Genomic DNA, 19,644 nt, shown 5'->3' with positions numbered 1-19,644 from the left:
TCTCTGGGGGAGGGCGCACCTCCGCTAGGATTTTGGAAGTTTGGTCACGGCTGCTTTTCACGGTTTCAGAGGAAGCCCTGGGCTCTGCTGTGCTGGCAGCCGGACCGGCGGAGGCCCAGCGCGCCTGAAGGCCGGTCCCTGGGTTCCGGCCCCCCGCCGTGTGACCTCGTGCCCCCATATGCCAAGGTTCCATGTACACACCTTGCCGTGCTCACCCGCTGTGCTCAGATTTTCTAACACCTGTTTCAAAGTTTAAGCACAATGTTGAGTCTCCTGTGATTTCCTAAAATTACTGTTTTCCTATAGACAGCTCCAATTTCCTTTATGTGTAATACTTTAGCAAAATACTGCCTTGTAAAAATAAACGTGAGTTTTGGTTTGTTTGTTTTTTTTTTCTTTTGTGTCAGAACAAATCTGCCTTTTGGGAATCTGGAATGCCACCCTGTCCCTCCCCCCGATTGGAGAGTTCTGTCCAACTTCACCACCAACACGATGCAAGCTTAGAAAAACAAACCGAAGCCCATATTTTCTAAATGTGAAGTATTCACGTCGCATGCCCCCCCCCCCCCACAGTGTGCACCATTGTCTTAAAGAGCGTGTGTAAGCTCTGACACCCACACTGTAGGCTCCTGGTCACCATTGAAGACGAAGCTGGAACTGTCCCCAGTGTGTTCTTGCTGGCTGCATCAGGCTGTTATCATGGAAAGCTCCTGTCCCCACCCACCCACCCAGAGCAGCCATCTCAGAGTCACCGCTTCATATTCCACGTGCACCTGCCACACGACACTCCTTGCCATGGGTCTGGCTGTGGGCCAGGTGGCGAAGAAGGCAGCTGCCCTGTGCTGCCCAGGCAGGTTCTCTGGGTGCCAAGGCTCAGAGTCTGAGCTTCCAAGCAATAAGCCCGGGAGTGTGTTCTTTACTCAGCACACCCAGAAAAGCACAGCTCTGGGCTTGGCTTCTATTGAACAGCCTCACAAGCAACTGCTAAATCAATCCATTATTTGTCAGGAGTGCCAGTGTTTATTAAGGCTGGCTGGCACAGCCTCCACAGCTGCCCCAAAGGGGACTTCACATTGCACAGGAGGAGCACGAGGGGACCACAGCTGAGCCCCTCAGCAGCGTTGCTGGCAGGCAGGGGGAGGGGGGGCATATGGACCCTGTTGTGCCCATTCTCACCACAGGCTGTGGCTCATCCAGGGGGATGGGGTGACACCTACACGCCTGCCCCACCCCTCCTTTTCTGTGCCTCTTAGGTCTTCTTGCTTGTGTACACACATACACGCATGCATGCATGCCAGGCTTCTGCAGGGATCGCAGGGCTCTGAGGAGGCCCTTGTGTCCACACAGCCTGGCTGGCATTCTTGCAGGCTCTTTCTTCCAAGGACCTGCTTGCCATTTTAAGGTACCCCTGCAGGCAGCGAATCTGCTGACAGCTGGCGCAGCCACGAGTCAGTCAGCTGTAAAGGTCCCCTGAGAGGCCGTGGCCTCTTCCCACCGAGGCCCACGGCAGCCCCTTCTCCTCCCCACACTCGGGTCCTCGCGGGGCAGAGCTCCACCCTGCTGCAACTGAGGGAACTGAGGAAGCCCCCTGCTCAGCCCTCTGCCACATCACCAGGGGATCGCAGTACTGTGCGGCCACTCAGCACAACCCCCAGCTCTGAGGACTTAGGCTGGGATGTCCTCCAGCCTGGAACCCCAACCCTGGCTCCCACCTGCACAGTCTACCTCAACTCCTGCCCGTCCTTAGCATCACCCACCTCACAACTGTCCCCTGGACTTGAATCCCCCACCAGGAACACCTCCTAACTACCCCACTGGTACCTCCGCAGTCCAAGGGGAAGTGTGCTCTCTCATCTTCAGCGTCTGTGATGCCCGATGCCAGTGCTCAGCAAACACCTGCGGGCCCAGGCCCTCGTGTAGAGGAATGGGAAGAGCCATCCTGTCAGCAAGATCACCCTAGGAGCAGTCAGCCTGGGGTCGGGGAGGGGGGTGAAGCACCCAAAGGCAGCTTTGCTGAGGCCTGTGAAGCTTGTATGGGGACTCTGGCCTAAGGCAGTGGCTGCTGGGCATGTAGGTGGACATGGGGATTGCGGTGTCCAGAGGAAGCCAGGGCCTGAGAAAAAAGTGGGGGCCTGCAGTGGGTATCAGTCTAAGACCTATAGACTCAGCTAGAGCTCACTGGGGTCACTTCAGATGATTGGGGCCGATTTTACCCCCAAAGGGTCTCTTATCTCCATGTGCCAGCGTCACAGAGGTCTTGAGTTGCCAGGGCTGCCTGTGGCCCCTGACTCCAGCAGAAAGCCGCCGGGCCCACAAGACTTCTCTGTCCAGCACTTGGAGGCCAACAGCAGCAAGGAAGGAAGCAGATGGACAGACATCCTGGGAAAGAGAGGGACCCTTGGGGGGTGTGCAGGGTGATGGGCTCACTTATTCTAGAAAAAGAAGAGGCAAGGCCAGGGAAATCATGAGGTCTCTGCATTTGCCTGGGGCAGGGGTGTGTGCCTCAGCACTGTCAGGCCCCAACCCTGACCTTGGAGATGAGACACACAGCAATGAGGGACACAGATGCCCTGGGAGGAGGGCCTCAGGGTGAAGCTTCACCCCCAGCTTAAGCACCCTGCAGCTTAACAGCAAGTCCTCCCAGGCTCCAGGGCCAACCACCCCAGCTGGGAAGCTGGGCAAAGAACTCTGGGGAGGAGGGTGAATGAGGCATCTGCTATCCTGCCTGTGCTATTCACCCTGGGACTGGGGAGACCTATTCATCTACCCTGGCTAGCATGCACTTAATGAGGTGCTCATCTGGCCTGCTCCCCAACTGCAGAACCTTTGCTGTGCTTGCATCAGACAGAAACAGCCGAGATGGGAACACAATCAGCCCGGGCCGGGACTAGGAACAGCTCATTGCCTGTGCACGACAGAGTAGACGCGCCACAGGACAGTCACACAGTGGACTGTGACTCAGTGACGCGTACTAATGGCAGGGCTGAATCACACAGATGGAACACTGGCTGGAAGCAGCCATTCCAGAAGTCCACTGCAGGTAACTGACCAATGACAAGTTCAAAGCTGGCAAAGCGCTTTCAGAGTCAGTGGTTAGCCTGGGGTAGAGGAGGTGTGATAGAGAATTCAGGGGGGACACTGGGGGTTGAGGGGAGAAGGATGCTGGTCACTTCTGTTTGTTTCACCAGATGCTGGCTGACCAGATGTGGCCACTATGAAGTAATCCAGCTGTACACATGTGGCTTATGAACACTGTATCTATAAAAAGTTTGAGGCATATGGCACTGCAGGTGGAGCCACTGCCTGTGACTCTGGCATCCCTTCAAAGCCCCAGTTTACATCCTGGTTGCTCCACTTCCCACCCAGCTCCCTGCTTATGGCCTGGGAAAGCAGTACAGGAGGCTCAAGTCCTTGGGCCCCTGCACCCATGTGGGAGACACACATGACATTTCTAGGCTCCTGGCTTTGGCCTGGCCCAGCTCAGCTCCAGCCATTTGTGGAGTGAATCAATGGAGAGAATATTGAGCTCGCTCTCCCTCTTTCAAATAAATATTTTTAAAAGTTTATTTGATAGTGACTTTAAAGATGGTCACACTGTCTCTCCCACAATGCTGGCACATACTTGGTGCTAGGTGACTGGCCTGGGCCAGGGAGGACCTGGCAGGGGCTGGACACATCCATGCCCTCCACAGAAGCAGCCCACGGAGCATGTTTATTGCGGGTGGAGGGACAGCGGACTCCTGGGCTGAGGAAAGCTTCCTGGAGACGGGCTGTGGAGACAGTGCCCCACGCAGCTGCAGGACGCCTTTGCAGCTCACAGCAGCTGACCCTGGGGCTGCTTCCTGGGGGAAACAACCTTTCCACAAGGAACTGTGTTGCTTCCCCAGGCTTTCCCAGCCTTCAATCATGCATTCTCCAAGGCAGCTGTCAGTGCCCTCTTGTTTTCCCTGCTCACCACGGGTGGCTGTTCTCACTCAGACTCACTAGCCAGGCTAGGCCTGGCAGAGTGGCTGCAGGGCCACCCTCAGGGCACACAGGCAGTGACTCTGACATCTCCACTAAGGTATGAAGGCCAAAGGTACCCCAGGCTTTGCTACCAAAGGCCTCTTGAAAAGTAGCCGAGGGGACAGTGAGAAATGGGAGCAGTCACTGCAGCCAGCTACCACTGAGGCCCCTGAAGTCAGACCGGACAGCAGTCCCAGTGGATGCCACTCCCCCTCCTTCCTTCCCTGAGGTAGGTGCCTGCCTTGGTGGGGGGCTTGGACAGTTTAATTGCCCAAGGGTATCTGGAGCTCAGAGTATCTGGGAAGGCCGAGGTCCCCCATGAAGCTATTGGCCCGGGAGGCCTCTGCGTCTGGTGTCAAACACCGACTGCCCCCCCGGGGGTGCGTTCCCCGGCCCTCTCACACGTGGGCCCAGTTATTTCCCCACTTTCTGCCCTGCCACACTGGGGTGATGGCCTGTGCTAGCGCCCACCTCACCTCTGTTAACTCGCTGGGCCGGGCCCATGGCAGCCACAGCCCAGCGGAGCCCAGGGCCGGTCCAGGCGGCCATCACCCCCACCGAGAAGCCACCACCTGGCCCCACTCTTCCAGCCCCAGTAAGCCAGGCTGCCCTGGGCGACGAGGGCCCTGCCCACCGCGGGAACCCCATACCCAAGGCCAGGGTCAACTCACAGAGGACGGAAGGGACACTTTGACAGCCTGTGGTCCTGCGAGGGCTGCTCTCTGCTTTCCCGATGGCACTGGCTGGCCACAGGCCGCACTCACCTGCGCCCACCTTCAGTGCCCACACCTGGATTTGGGAGGGGTGGCCGGAGCAGGCAGCTAGCCTATGTCTCCCGCCCAGAGCAGAGGCACCGGGGGCAGCTGAAAGCTCTCAGCCATTTTGTGTTAGAATTAAAGAGAGCAAGGCAACTCAGTGTTGGCCATAGGCGTTTTTTGCTTACGAACTAATGTGTCCCTGCCCAGCCTAACAGTGACAGGGGCGCAATTTCCAACAGTGCTCCAGGGGCTCACCTGGGACTGGGAAGTGACGGTTGCTATGGGAACGGTGGTGGTTGGAGCAAACCCCTAGGCATGGGCTCACTTTGACTTCACTGGGAATGCAGCATCACTCAAGGCTGATAACAGGCCAATAATGAACAGGGCCAATATGCCTAACTGTATTAGGGCCCAGATGAGGCTTGGGGCCCAGATAAGGGTAGAAAGCTTTTGTTCTCACAGCCCACCCTGCTCTTTCCTCTTGCAGGCAGTCCTGTCCACTCCTCGCCATCCATGGCGCAGTGGAAAGGCCCAGGTGTGAACGTCCCTTTGTACTCGGCTGGTATTTTCCTTTCACGGGTAGTGGATTAATCTAACGGGAAGGAGGCCTTGAAGCTTCCAGAAAGTCCAATGCCCACCAAGTCCTGCCAAACCAGCCCCTCTTCCATGAAGGCACTGTTGGTCTTGGGAGTAGCCTTTCGTTGTTCTTTTGGGTTTCCTTTTCTTGCCTTCCTTGGGGTTCTCTCGTCAGGGGCAATTCTCTACCCCTCTCATGGCCAGCTTTCCAGGGTTGCCTATAATCACATGTGGCTGTACATTCACACTCACATTAAAGCTTGCTCTCAGGGCCAAAGCTGTGGTGCAGTGAATGAAATAGCCGCCTGTGAAACCCACATCCACCTTGAGCATGGATCTGGGTCCCAGCTGCCTCACTTGCCATCCACCTGCGAAGACACCTGGAAAGACAGCAGAGGATGACCCCAGGGCTTGGGCCCTACAGCCACACAGGCTGCCCATGGAGTTCCAGGCTCCTGCCTTCACCCGGCTCAGGGCTGGCCAGTGGGGCTGTTCAGGGAGAACCAGCTGTACCTCTTTCAAATAAACAAAAACATTTTTACAAAAGTTTTAGGACATCCTTTCATTTTTGCATATTGACTCCACTCTTAATTCTTATCTCATGCAAAGGCCAGAACTTAAAGAAAACATTCCTGTAAAAAAGGGATAGGTACCCAGTGTGGTGTGTCCGTCCCTTTTCACATCTGGGGTGGCCAGCAGTGTCTGGCCTGAGGAGATGGCTGACGGGAAGGCACTACAGGAAGTTTCTTGGTCAATGGAATTAGTTTATTTTGGTGCAAGCAACTTTGAGATCCCTGCCTGGTGTTCTCACGCAGAGAACAAGTTTCATTAACTTTTGAAGACCTCCCCTGGTATGCATGGGGGTGCCTTAGGAGGGGCTTGGAGAAGGGGAAGGGGCACAGGCACTCCCTCAAGCTGGCAGCTGGCTTTGGGCATGACATGGGTGTCCTCCATCCACGTGGTCACCATTGTCTGGCAGGTGCAGAGGGACAGGCTATGGCATCACTGTTATTTTCTGGCTACCTGAGCCCCACCCTCTCTCCTGCCAGTGCCAGGCGGATCTTGGCGGACAGGGAGACTAGGAAAGGAGCACGCCAGCCCTCCCCAATGGTGGTGGAAGTCTCCTTGTGGGTATCCTTACGATCCTCTCTGCACCTGCTACAGCTGCGGGACATGCAAAGGCCTGAAATCGCAGCTGCACCTCACCAGGGCTGGTTTCTAGGCCTGCGCCTCACAGGAAGCCTGCAGGGGTGCTGGCGTGCAGAGTCTAACGGGCTGCGAAGGTCACAGCCTTGCCCTCAGGGACTGCTCTTCAGGGATTTCACAACAGGGTAGGACATGTGCGAAGTGCCAAGGTGGGGGACAGGTCAGGCTGCCAGAAGGCGAGAACCAGGCTCAGCTGGGGCCTGGCACCAGAGCTGGGGTCTCTCCTGCCCTCAGATGAGACAAGAAGGCTTTTCCAGTGCCACCCAGAAGACATACCTGGAAAGCAATGCCCTGAGAGTGAAGACGCAGCAGGAAACTGCTGAGCCGTGACTCAGCAGTGACAAGCAGGAGGGAAACTCCTGGGGCTGATAAACAGGAAAGGGGCGTGGCAGAATGATTCCTCAGCGTCTCCTGCTCCCTAATGGGTAGGGGCGTTCTGATATTCTGTAAACTGTCTCAGTTCTTTAAAAACAGACACTTTTTGCCAAATAAAGATGGCCCCTATTAATGGCTTACCCTGTAGTTTGACTATATACCTGCAGTGGCTACATTAAGCTTTTTAACACATGTATCGCTTGCCATATTTATCATTCTTGCCTGGTGAGTCACTTGGAATCTACTCTCAGCAATTTCCAGAGCATACTGAAACCTTGTATCCTACACCAGCACCTCCCAAGTGTGGTCCCCACCACAACCTCAGCTCTGGCTCCCACCAACCACGGCCTGCCCACTCTAGAGCAGGACCAGGATCGTGCACTGGGTGCCTCTCTGCCACACTAACTTTCCTCAGCATTAATGTCTCCGGGCTCATCCATCATGTGGCAATGAGCAAGAGGCCCTTTTTTTTTTTTCATAGCTGGATAGTATGCCCCAGTGTGTGGAAACCACATTTTCTGCGGTTGGCTCCTTTTCTGGTTTGTTAGAATAATGCTGATGCAGCCATGCTTGTGGAGTGGTCTTGTGCAGAGGGGTGTTCTCATTCCTTGCCTTTTAATTCTGTGTCCTGCTCTGTGGGTCCCATGAGGCTATCCTAACAGGGCAGCTTTACTGTGATGGCACAAAGCAACTCTGCTTGGACTGTTCCCTAGCTCCCACCCCGCCTGACAGTCCTGACATCACAGTTTATACTGTTGTGTGCTACACCAGTATCCCCTCTGTGGTCCCCCAGACTAGAGGTAGAAGGGTGATCCTGCTATGCCTAGAACAAAGGGCCTTCCTCTGGCTTCAACTCTGGGCTCACCTAAGATGCCGCACTGTTGCTCAGCAGTTGTCCTGGTGAGTCACTCACTGCCGCCAGGCCTCAGTGTAGCCTCATGCACAGTGGGCATTCCACTGGTGACTGTTCAGAGTCCAGCCACTTCCTGCAATCTTCCCCTCTCCCTCTATTGCCTAGAGGCAGCCTCTGTGTAGCCCAGGCCTCGGGGTAGGGCTGGCACGAGCTACACCAGCATTCCTAACCCTACTGTATCTGTATTTAGGGGCTGATGGTTCCCCAGTGCAGTGTCAGGGTGGGGAGGCGGGACCACCCCCTGATGCTGGGTGTGGTGATTGCCTGTGGTCCTGGGATCTATGATACACAAAGTCCCAGTGCTCCTCTCCCTGGAGGTCCTGCCCCACCACAGGGGCACTGGGGTAGTGCATGGTAGAGCTGCCCTTCTGAGTGGAGTCTGGGTGCCTGGCTCTGAGCTATGAAGGGAACTCTGGCCAAGGGGCTGTAGCTAGCCCCCTGGCTGGACAGACCATGGGATGGGCAGGAACTGGGATTTAACACAGGGGGTTTATTGGCACAATGGGCCAATCCTCTATGTGGATGGGCACTGACATACACACATCAAGAGGGAGATACCCCCAAACCCTCCCAGCCATCACACTGGGCCTGGCTACCCCAGCATCCCAATTACTCTGTGACTGGCTGAGATGGAGTGCGACAGGCATGGCCACCTCTGTGGGCTCCACCATTGAGGATACAGAAAATGGTCCCCAGGGACAAAGCACAATCCCTCCAAGGTGTGGACAGAGTATGGGATGTGTCTCTGCTTGTCAGGTCAGTGAAGGGGGAGGGACAGGTACCCCCAGGGCACATCAGTCCTCAGTCACCGGTGGGGGCGCGAGCTGCAGCTGGAAGTTCTCGTTCTGGAAGATGCTGCTGAAGGCAGAGCCGCCCTGGGAGCCACTGATGAGCCTGTAGCTCTCGCTGCCACGGTTCTGGGTGAGCTCTGTGAGGAGGGCCAGCTGCAAGGGAGGGAACAGCATCAGGCAGGGCGAAGGCAGGCAGTGCCCTATTGGGGAGGGGAACCCTGAAGAAGTGGGGGAGCGTGGAGACAGAGCTGGAGATATGGATTCTAGGCCGGTGCTGCCTGTGACAAGGCAGGGCCTGGCAGGGGGCCCTCAGTGAATCTCACGAAGTAGACCGCACCGTGGATGGCCCACTTACTTCTGGTGGTAGGGCGGGTGGGGCACATAAGAAGTGTCCACTCATTCCATGGTGGACACTGGGCCACACCCAAGGGCACCCTGCAGCTGCCCACACTGGGAGTTCTTCCCCCTGACTGTCATGTGGGCCCTGCTGTCCCTTGCTGCCACGCTGCACCACCTTGGCTTGGCTTTCCTCCACCCTGGGCACGTTCCATGGAGCCAGCAACTTTGCACGGTGCCCATGGGTTTCCAACTTGCTTTTGCAGACTCGCCAGCTCTGCAAGGCTGCCCAGCATGAGTCCTGCACTGCAGAGCCAGGGACTGGTTTGCGAACCTGACTTAGCCAGTCGGGGACTCCCAGAGACAGGCTTCCTGCTCTGGTCAAGCCTCCCCGCTTCTGCCACTGCATTCTGGAACCACAGCCCAGCAGCCTGCAAGGGTCTGCAGGGCAGGGACTGTTAGGTCCAACAACCGGAAGTGGAAATTGCACAAGATGCCAGGAAGCCCAGGGGGCAGAAATGTGGACAAGCCTGGGCAGGAAGGGAGCCCCCGCCAGTGTTCAAGCGAGCCCTGGAGACATCTCCTGGGTCAGATTGCCCCCCCAAATAGGAAGCCCATTTTCCTCTGGGTTGTCCAACAACCTAGCCAGTGCTTGCTTAAGCATGGGCAGCAAGAGAAGGGAGCCCAGGCAGAGACCCAGCACAGAAAAGCAGCTGGCACAACTTCAGGATGAGCACAGGGGACAGGCCAGAGCTGGCTGGTGCTGTGGGATGGAAGGGATGCAGTGAGGGGACTTGGCCTCTGTGCAGCATGTGGTGGAAATCCAGCCGTGCTTGAGGCAGCAGGGGTTACAGGATACACTGGATCTGGAGAGAGCGTCTGGGCAACAGTGAGGAGGGGGAACAGGAGGCGCTGCTTCTGTGTGCCAAAGAGGCCTCACTCAAGGCCGGGGGAAGGAAAGGGGTCGGGGGGCAGAGGGAAGATGCCTCTAGGGTCTCGCAGCGAGTGAGGGTGGGTGAGGGCTGCCACAGGGTCTGACCTGAGCACCTGGCAGAGAAACTGCCATTGCTGGGGCAGTCCTTGGTGAGCAGGACAGACTGGGCAAACCAACAAGGATGCCTGTTAGGCCCGCAGACACTGGGCCTACCAGTAGCCTCCTGGGCAGTAAGGGTCACCACGGAGATGGGCACAGTGGGGTGAGGACGGTGTCAGTACCTAGGAACTGTCCCTAGTCTCTGCTGTCCTTTCCTCCATCTGGAGCCAGAAAGGCAGATGTGGTCAGGATAAGCCACGTGCTGTGAATGGCAGGGCCACAGACAGAGAGTCTGAGCGGAACCATCTACAGTATTAAAGTCACTATGACCTCGCACTTGGCTTGCCTGACATACCTGACGTCAACCACTGCACAGGCCCAGGACGGTGAGGGGCTGGGAACAGGCTCGCAGTGGCCGCCCGTGTCCTCGCAGCCCATGGAGGGGAGGGACAGACATCCCTGGCTCCTAGATCTAGTTCTGAGAGTTGGTGGGTGCCAGGGTCTCTTTGGCCACACATGGCCCAAAGGGGGGTGGCTGGAGCATTTTTTCAGGCTGAGAAGAAGGCTTCAAGGGCACTGCCTTTCCTCAGTGGTAAGTTATAGATGGGAAATAAAAACGTAAAACAGCATGAGGACATTACCCTGGAACTCCCTCGGTAGAGCCGGCACAGCTGATCGAATGCTTGGAACTGCTGTGGGTCCAGGACGGGCTCTGAGGTTGCCTGAGAAACGAAACGAGAAGGTCAGGATGTGGCTGGGTCTGTGCTCACCCTCTGAGCTGGCCCCACACCTACAATGAAGCTGACCCCGGAGCCTCCTTTACACCACGGGCACCAGGGAGTGAGCCTGCTTCATGCTGACCACCAGGGGGCCCATCCCTCTAGTCTTGCTGGGTGCTGTCACCGGGGTGATCTGGCTGTGGTCCCTGTTCCCAGGGTGGCCTTGGGTCAGCTCCCTCAGACCTCTCAATCTATGCAGAGCATGTGGCCCATGGGGCCTTGGCACCCTACAGACAGCAGAAGTACCCCATTTGGTGATGGTCGTGTGAGAAGCACTGTCCAAGAAAACTCACACCACTAACCTGTCTCAGCAGGCTGCCAGACGCCAAGGGAGCCTGGATGAGTTGGGGTGCTCTGAGAACACTCTATACCAGGACAGAACACGTCAATACCGTGGGTCTCCCCTTCAGGGGCGTGACCAACCCCTGCCCAGGGAGGTCCTGGGGCTGTGGAGTCCCGGGCTCTGCTCTGGACCTGCTAGGAGACCTTGGCAAAGTCACCTCCCTTCTCTGAGCCTCACCTGGGAGAGTGGACAAGGTCTGCCTGCATGGCTGCTGGAAAGGCCACCTGACTAGCACCCTGGCTGGCACCAGGCAGTGCTCAGCAGGTACCCGTCTTCCTGATTACAATTTACAGCCAGCCTTGGCTACATGGCACATTCAGAAGTGCTGTGATGTCTACACAGGGGGCTCCTAATGTGTGTCTCTGTGTCCTGTGTCAGGAACCTCGTGGCGAGAATGGAGAGCCCAGCAGCACACGCAGCCAACGTATTGGACAAGATGCTCTTGAAGAGAGGAAGCGTGCCACCAGAGGTGTGAGCAGAGCCCATACCCATGTCCAGATGTGCAAGGTGACAGTGTGAACAAGCAGAGATGGCGCAGGGCCCAGTACGTTATATTATTTCCCATAAGCATGCTTTTTTTAAGATTTATCTTTTTTTTTGTTACAAAGTCTGATATACAGAGAAGGGGAGACAGTGAGCAAAATCTTCTGTCCGTTGACTCACTCCCCAAGCGATCACAATGGTTGGAGCTGTACCCATTTGCAGCCAGGAGCCCAGAGCCTCTTCTGCGTCTCCCATGCAGGTGTAGGGTCCCAAGGATTTGGGCTGTCCTCTACTACTTTCCCAGGCCATAAGCAGGGAGCTAGATTAGAACTGGAACAGCTGGGACTTGAACTGGAGTGAATATGGAAAGCTGGCACTGCAGGAGGCAGCTTAACCCATTATGCAACAAGGTCAACCCTGACTAACAGCTTTTTATAGTCTAGATTTCCACACTTATTTCATTGCATGGGATATATTTTGGGAGCCGAGCCAAATCTAAAAAAGAAAGAGTCAAAGGTTATAGCATCTCTTGCATGGAGATGTTAAAAATAGAAGCGTGCTCCCCAGCTCGGGGAAATTCCCCCAGGTCAGGAGTCTATTCTGGGTGCGGGCTGAGGAGCCCTGGGTTGGAGTCTGCTCACCGAGGCAGAAAAGCACGTCTCCCTCAGTAGTGCTGCCCGGACTTTCCCATCTCCCCTAGGAATCATGGGGGGGACTTATTAGGGGGGTTCTGAACCCCCATTTTTCATATTCCCCCTGGGCGGTCCTGAGAATGTGCATGTTCATCTACATGTGCAGAAGCAGGGCTCAGATGCGCCCACGAGAACGGCCCTGCGGGGCTGTGGGCTGCGCTCGTCCTGTGCCGTCCAAACGGGGAGAGGGCTTTGGAGACTCAGCTGCACGACACCAACCAACTACAATCAGCACTGGAGTTTTCCAAGCTCTCTTCATCAGGTACCTTGTTTTCAGCCCTCACTGAGCTCACACGTATCCTGGCAATCTGTGTTAGGAATGCTTAGCAGGGCAACAGTGTCCCTGCTGTGGGGTTCACCTTGACTCTTACTGAATGGCAGGCCTAGTACAACTTCACCAAGGGCGTGAACAGGGCTGTGTGAACTGCAGGGGCAGGGCAGCCTGGGATGTCAGGAGCGTGCATGCTCACACATAGGCCCGGCTGGAAGCCGTGGGGCTTGGCAGGCTCGCTCTCTCCTTTTCCTTCTTACACTTGGAGAGGCTGAGAAGGGGTTTCCAACAACGACATCCTTCAGAAGCTGAAACATGTGTTGTGTCATATGTGTAACGTAACTGAAGGTGACAGTTTCTTTCTTCCAGTTCAATCACTGTCCCGGACAGCCAAAAATGACCTCAGCATGAGAGCTGGGGCTGCCCTGGTACCCTCTGGAAGTGAAGTGACTGCAGGAGAGGGAGCCACAGCCTTGGCAGGCGGCACCTCTGGCTCTGCAGAAAACACATGGAGACTAAGTCCAAGCCACCTGCAGATGCTCGCTGCCCTTGGTCCCTGGAATCAGACCAAGTTGTCCTAGGAAGAAGGCAGTCAGGGGATACCTGAGCATCCCTCCAGGGGGCATTTCTGTCCCCCACATCATGGCTCTGTGGGTACCAGAGTGAGGGTAGTGGAAAGATCCCTTGGTGGGCCCTTTGTGGCTCCTGACATGTGCATTCACCCTGTCCCATCACCTCCGTGCCCAGGAAGTAGGACTTTGTTCTATCATTTAGTAGGCTATTTCTGCAGTCCCTGCTCCAACAGGCTGTGGGGTGCAGATGTAAGACAAGCGAAGTTTAATGTTTCACAGACTTCTGAGGAACTAATCCCCTGCCTCCCAAACAGATTTCAGCTTCTCCAGCATGAATAAGCAGAATCTAAGGGGTTACTGAGGTAGGATACTCCCACGTTGCACTTTGTCCAGGCAGGCCTTGCCTGAAATATTCTCTTGAGATTATCTGGACAAATCACCAAGACATCCCTGAAATGACAGCACGTGGGGATCCCATTCTATTCTCACACATAATGAAGATACCCAAGTGGGCTCCCTCTCCAGCATGCATCTGCTGAGTCCTTAGTCCTGTGGAGGGCCAGCGTGTCCCTTCCTAGCCCCTACATGAGCCAGGCATGCCCATGCTGCTCCACTCACTGGACTAGAATGACTTACACCTCCTCTCCACTTTCTCTTTTCTTTCCTCCTTCTCAAAAGATTTACTTACTTGAGAGAGAGGCGGAGACAGAGATAATTTCCATCCACTGTTTAACACTCAAATGACCACAATGACAGGTTGGGCCAGGCCAAAACCGGGAGCCAGGAGGTTCCTCCAGGTCTCCTGGCTGCAGGGGCCCAAATGATAGGCCATTCTCTGGTGCCTTCCCAGGTGCATTGGTAGGAAGCTGGATTGGAAGAGGAGCAGCCAGGTCTTGAACTAGTGCCCATATGTCATGATGGCACTATAGGCAGTGGTTTCACCTGTTACACCACACCACTGACTTTATCTCCCTCCCTGTCAAGAGAGTCCCTGGAGAATTGGACCTGGATCTCATTTATCCTTGAGTTCCCAGGGTTATGCATCCACAAAACAACGTCTGCTAAACAATCCTACAGTCTGGTTTATTTTCAAATGTCCATGGCAGGGGTAGCAGCAGGCAGCAAATGGCTCCCCTGGCCTCGTGTGAGATTACTAGCATTTGTCTTCCTATTTTTCAAGAACTTGTACTTTTGAAACAAATTCTCTGTTATCTTGGGCATAGCTATCTTACATCTCTGTGAAAATAACAATTTCATTTTATTCAATCTGCTTTTGGGGAAAAGAGTCATTTTTGAAATGTCAGAAAACATAAGTAACCATTTAAATACCAAGCCTTTTAAGAAGGCAGTAAAATCCACCCAGCCGGTGGATGTGTGGTCCAAAGGCTTTGCTGAACTGCCCTTCGTGGTCCCAGGGCAGAGCCCTCTGTCAGGTGTGACCGAGGCCTGCCAGGTGGGCAGCACGCGTGAACTGCAGGGGTTGGTGACGGCAGCCTGCGCTCCCGAGCCCAGCTGTCTGAGCCCAAACCCTCGCTTTGACAGCTGCAGCAATGTGACCATTAGCAAGCTGCCCGTTGTCACTGGGATGGATTGTTCTCCTTTCCTCTTGTCTGTAACATGGCAGTAAGGACAAGAGCCGCGCTGTGTAGGGTACGGGGAGGATAAAAGAGGGAGGTGTGTGTACAGCGTGCAGCAGGTGTCTGGGACTCTGTTCCTTCTCATTCTGTGCTGTTAACTGCAGACCCGGGAAGACCTCAGGTACCACTGCATGGTGAGCCCGTCTACCCAGGGTCATCCAGACTCGTCCTAATGTGACTATGGGGACAGACAGCATGGAAGCCTCCTGGCACGGGGCCCAGGCAACACTGGCAGGAACAGGGGCAAAAGGCAAGGAACAGAGGATGCTGCAGAAAAACAAGAGTCCAAGAAACCAATAGTCCCCAGGGCAGGAGCCCGGCACAAGCCTGGCTCGGAGTCATCCCAGGGCAAGGACCAGCACACAGCCTGGCCCGGAATCCCCATGGAATTACTATCTGGTCATCCCATGAATGAGAGGCTGTCAAGGGTGGCAAGCAATCAGATTCTTTCCTCCTTCTTGGTCACTGGGGCCTTTGTAAACCCTCTGAATGCAGAAAGAACATGAGGCGGCACCCATCTCCCCACCCCGAGACTCGAGTTCAAACCCGAGCCCGGCCACAACCAGCTGAGTCACCCTTGGGTAAAGTATGCAGTCATTCTCTATTCTGCAAAACCAGAGTGAGAATGAGATGCACGGAGTGGGTCTGAAGCCTATTTGATGTCAATGACTGGCAGTGATGACTGTGAGTTAACTAACACGCTTAAAATGAAGGCTCCAGCAGAAAAGACACTGGAAATTAAAGCCCTGCTGTCACTACTGCCTGTCTGATCCTAGCAGGTTCCAAGGATCTTCTCACCTTCATTCCAGCAGAGTGTCATGCTGGGCCACAGTCTCCTGGCCAGGGAAGACACAGGCACCAGGGGACCATGCACATTTAGGGCCCGAAAATTCCAAGTCAACCAGTAATGATTACTGAGGCCACCTATGATAGGTCCTGTCCCTAAGACTCATGACAAACCTGGAGAGAAACAGCAGCCCCTGGACACAGAAAGCAGAGACTGATCTGCCAAGATACTGTCAAGCAACAAAATCCACCAGCATCTCAGTTCTGCAAAGCCGCAAACGGGTGCAACCACCTCCGCAGGCCCGGCCCGGGTCACCCGCAGCACAGAATTGATTAAGTGTGAGTTTCCAATTGCGAGAGAAGGAAAGCAGCATTTGATGCTATCTGCTACAGCAAATTTCCTTCTTCCCGTGTAATGAAGTTCGGTGATAAGAGCCAAAAATTAAACCACAGCCCAACATAAGAGGAAGAGACAGTGACAGTCCTAGGAATGACCTTGTAGCACTCAGCAGAAAAGTAAATCCGGTGGAAAACGAGGTCCTGAAGACCTTCCAGAGCCTGGGGGCTGGGGACATGGGGCTGGCACCGTGCACCAGCACATTTCAAAGCTCAGTGACTTACAGACGCAGTGTGTGGGAGCTCTGATCACATCCACCGGAAGGAAGACAACAAAGCCGGGCTTTATCAGGACCCACAGACCCTCACCCATAGTAAGGGAGGAGGCTCGGCTGCCACCCTGAAAGCAGGCCTCCCAGCCACAGGGGGGCACCAGCAACAGCCTTCTCAGAACCATTCTTGAAGGTATGGGCACTCCCAGAAGGCCATACTCTCTGCCTGTGGTTGTTTTCCACAAAAACTTTCTTCTCTAAAAATCTAGTCATGTGCACACAAAAGGTCAAACGCGGTTTATGGGAAGACACAGGACACTTCATCTTTCTGCCACAGGACGATTGTGTCTGTATTCTGGGGGTCTACTATGGGCACTTTGGTACTCTGCTGGTGATGATGGGGGAGCAGGAATGGAACAAGAACCATTCCCCACTTGTTTCAATTGTTGCCCTGGCTTTTTTCTTTTCTTTTTTGGTGGTGGTGATGGGGTTATTTTTATTTGAAAGGCAGGTTACAGGGGTAGACACACACACACACACACACACACACACACACAGGTTCATTTCCCAAATAATGACAATGGCAAGGACCAGGCTGAAGCTACAAGATCGTAACTCCATCCGGGTCTCCCATGAGGAAGCAGGGGTCAAAGTACTTGGGTCATTTTCCCAACACCTTCCCAGATATATCAGCAGGAAGCAGCATCAGAAGCTGAGCAAGCAGGACTTGACCAGATGCCCACAAGGGACGCGAGCATCAGTCACCAGTGGCACTGACCCTGCCATGCCATAGCGCTGGCCTGGTTGGTATCATTTTCTTATCTTTCCTGTTATCTACTACAGACTTCAGTCAGACTTCTGTCACCATCCAAACTGTTACAAAACAGAGGGTCTCTCCATTCAGACCTTGGCCTAAAAGGAGGCGCTGGCTCATGGCCAAGAGCAAGCCACACTCCTTTCCTTGCTGCAGGCATCCCACTCACAACACAGCTGGCTCTCATGTCAAACCTGACCCAGCTAATACCCTCAGCTCCCAGTGCTGGAAACTGTGGATCACAGCTGTTAGACAGTAGAAAAAAACAGGCTGCAGGAGGGAAACGTAGTAGATCCCTTCTGACCAAGGTCTTCTGTGGAGCTCAGCCTGCTGCTCCTGGGTGACCAGTGCGGGGGGAGGCTGGTGACACAGACTATGAAAGACACAGGGCACAACAGCCACAAACACCTAGGCCCTCGTATCCCTGCTAAGAAGAAAGAGCACAGTGATCTGCTCATGGTGGGGGTTGGGACAGGGAGAGGCTGAGCTTTCGCTTGCCAGCCACATGCCGGCCACTCAGAGATAGGACGTTTTATTGAAGAAACTAAGGTCCTTGGGTTGTGGTGCAATGTACCCAGAGCCACCTGAATGGAGCAGTCTACTTGTGGAGATGCGCACACCTCCCGGGACTCGGCATATTCAGGAAGAAGCTCGGCAGACAGTTACTACTTGCCAGGGCTCAATAAGCCTACGCCACATGTTGTTTTTAACTTATGAATTATTCTGGAACATTCCCTTTATATTGAAAAACTTCCATTTTTTAACATATATGCATTTCTAATTGGTACATAGTACACATACATACTCACGGTGTGCAGCATTCCACTGCACATACACAGTGTGGGATGGTCAGGTCAGGCTAACTGCTATTCAGACCACCTCAAGCATGTGTCTCCTTTCTTTGGTTGGGAACATTAAAAATCTGCTCTATTAGCAATTCTGAAATAATTAAACTGTCTTTAACCAGTTATCCCGCTGTGCTGCACGGCATTAGCAGTCCCACCTACCCATCTGCTCTCCTATTCATTAACTGCCCTTCCTTTATCTCTCCCTCCCCCAGAGCCTCCCTAGTACCTGGGCACCACACTATTCTATTTTCTATTTCTTTGAGATCAACTTTAGCTCCCATGAGTGGGAACATGTGGTGTTTGTCATTCGGTGCCTGTTTTATTTCACTTAACATTGTGCCAGCTAGTTTCATCCGTGTTGCTGCAAACAACAGAACTGCACTCTTTCAGGATGGCTACAGAGCATTACTGTATGTATATGAGGCCACATTTTCTTTCTTCATGCCCCTGTCAGCGTAGGACACCTACGTTGATCTTGATCTTGGTTATTGTGAGCAGCACTGCAATAAACATTGAGGGCAGATGTGGGTTCAACATCCCGGTGCCATTCCTTTGCATACACATTCAGCAGTACAGATACTGCTAGATCTCATGCCGATCCATTTTTGGAATTTTGACAAGCCTCTCTACTGTCCCCCATTATGGCAGCACTAATTTATATTCCCACCAGTGGCCTCTGAGAGTTCCTTTTCTCCCCGAGCCATGTCCCCGAAGCAAGGAAGGTCTTGGCAAATCCGTCATGACTCTGTCTTCTTTAGCTCCAGAATGCTAAAGTACAAAGAAAAGGCTCAGGAGAGCAAACGAGGGAGAATGGCAGCTATCAGCACTCTGCTTCAAGCTGACTGCAGGGGGCCCAGTGCTGTAGCCTAGTGGCTAAAGTCCTCGCTTTGAACACACCGGGATCCCAAACGGGTGCCAGTTCTAATTCCGGCAGCCCAGCATCCCATCCAGTTCCCTGCTTGTTGCCTGGGAAAGCAGCTAAGGATGGTCCAAAGCCTTGAGACCCTGCACCCGCGTGGGAGACCTGGAAGAAGTTCCTGGTTCCTGGCTTTAGACTGGCGCAGCTCAGGCCACTGCAGTCTCTTAGGGAGCGATTCATCAGACAGAAGATTTTCCTCTCTGTCTCTGCTCCTCTCTGTATATGTGACTTCGCAATAAGAATAAATAAATCTGGGCCCAGCGCCGTGGCCTAGCAGCTAAAGTCCTCACCTTGAAGGCACCAGGATCCCATATGGGCGCCGGTTCTAATCCTGGCAGCTCCACTTCCCATTCAGCTCCCTGCTTGTGGCCTGGGAAAGCAGTTGAGGACAGCCCAAAGCCTTGGAACTCTGCACCCATGTGGGAGACCTGGAAAAAGTTCCTGGCTCCTGGCTTTGGATAGGCATAGCATCGGCCATTGCGGCTCACTTGGGGAGTGAATCATCGGGTGGAAGATCTTTCTCACTGTCTCTCCTCCTCTCTGTATATCTGACTTTCCAATCAAAATAAATAAATCTTTAAAACATAATAAATTAATAAATCTTAGAAAAAAAAAGACGACTGCCAGGCAGAGCAGGGCCACTAAGAGCCAACCACCTCTATCAGAATATTATTCTATCTCTCCTTCTCTTTGTAAATCTGACTTTCCAATAAAAACAAATACACACACACAAAACACTATCAAAACCGAAACAAACAAACAAAAAAAGCCTAGCATGATAGCGTAGTGGCTAAATCCTCACCTTGCATGCCTGGGATCCCATATTGGCACTGGTTCTAATCCCGGTGGCCCTGCTTCCCATCCAGATCCCTGCTTGTGACCTGGGAAAGCAGCTGAGG

General features: G+C 54.1%; 1 protein-coding gene across 1 annotated transcript in view; it reads right to left on the bottom strand.

The window, feature by feature from the left end:
- Positions 1 to 8,303: 8,303 nt before the first annotated feature.
- VPS8 (VPS8 subunit of CORVET complex) overlaps positions 8,304 to 19,644 on the bottom strand; it is a 261,296-nt gene continuing 249,955 nt past the window's right edge. The window contains exons 45-46 of the mRNA XM_058662177.1: positions 10,635 to 10,715; positions 8,304 to 8,777 (exon numbers count right to left, since the gene is read on the bottom strand). Of these exons, the coding sequence (XP_058518160.1) occupies positions 8,628 to 8,777; positions 10,635 to 10,715 (231 nt within the window). The 3' untranslated portion in view covers positions 8,304 to 8,627. The remainder of the gene's footprint in view (positions 8,778 to 10,634; positions 10,716 to 19,644) is intronic.

This window comes from Ochotona princeps, chromosome 3 (genome assembly GCF_030435755.1).
Source record: "Ochotona princeps isolate mOchPri1 chromosome 3, mOchPri1.hap1, whole genome shotgun sequence".
In the NCBI taxonomy this organism is placed as follows: domain Eukaryota; kingdom Metazoa; phylum Chordata; class Mammalia; order Lagomorpha; family Ochotonidae; genus Ochotona; species Ochotona princeps.
The sequence above is the reverse complement of the archived record's forward strand: the minus strand, read 5'-3'. Positions and strand labels throughout refer to the sequence as shown.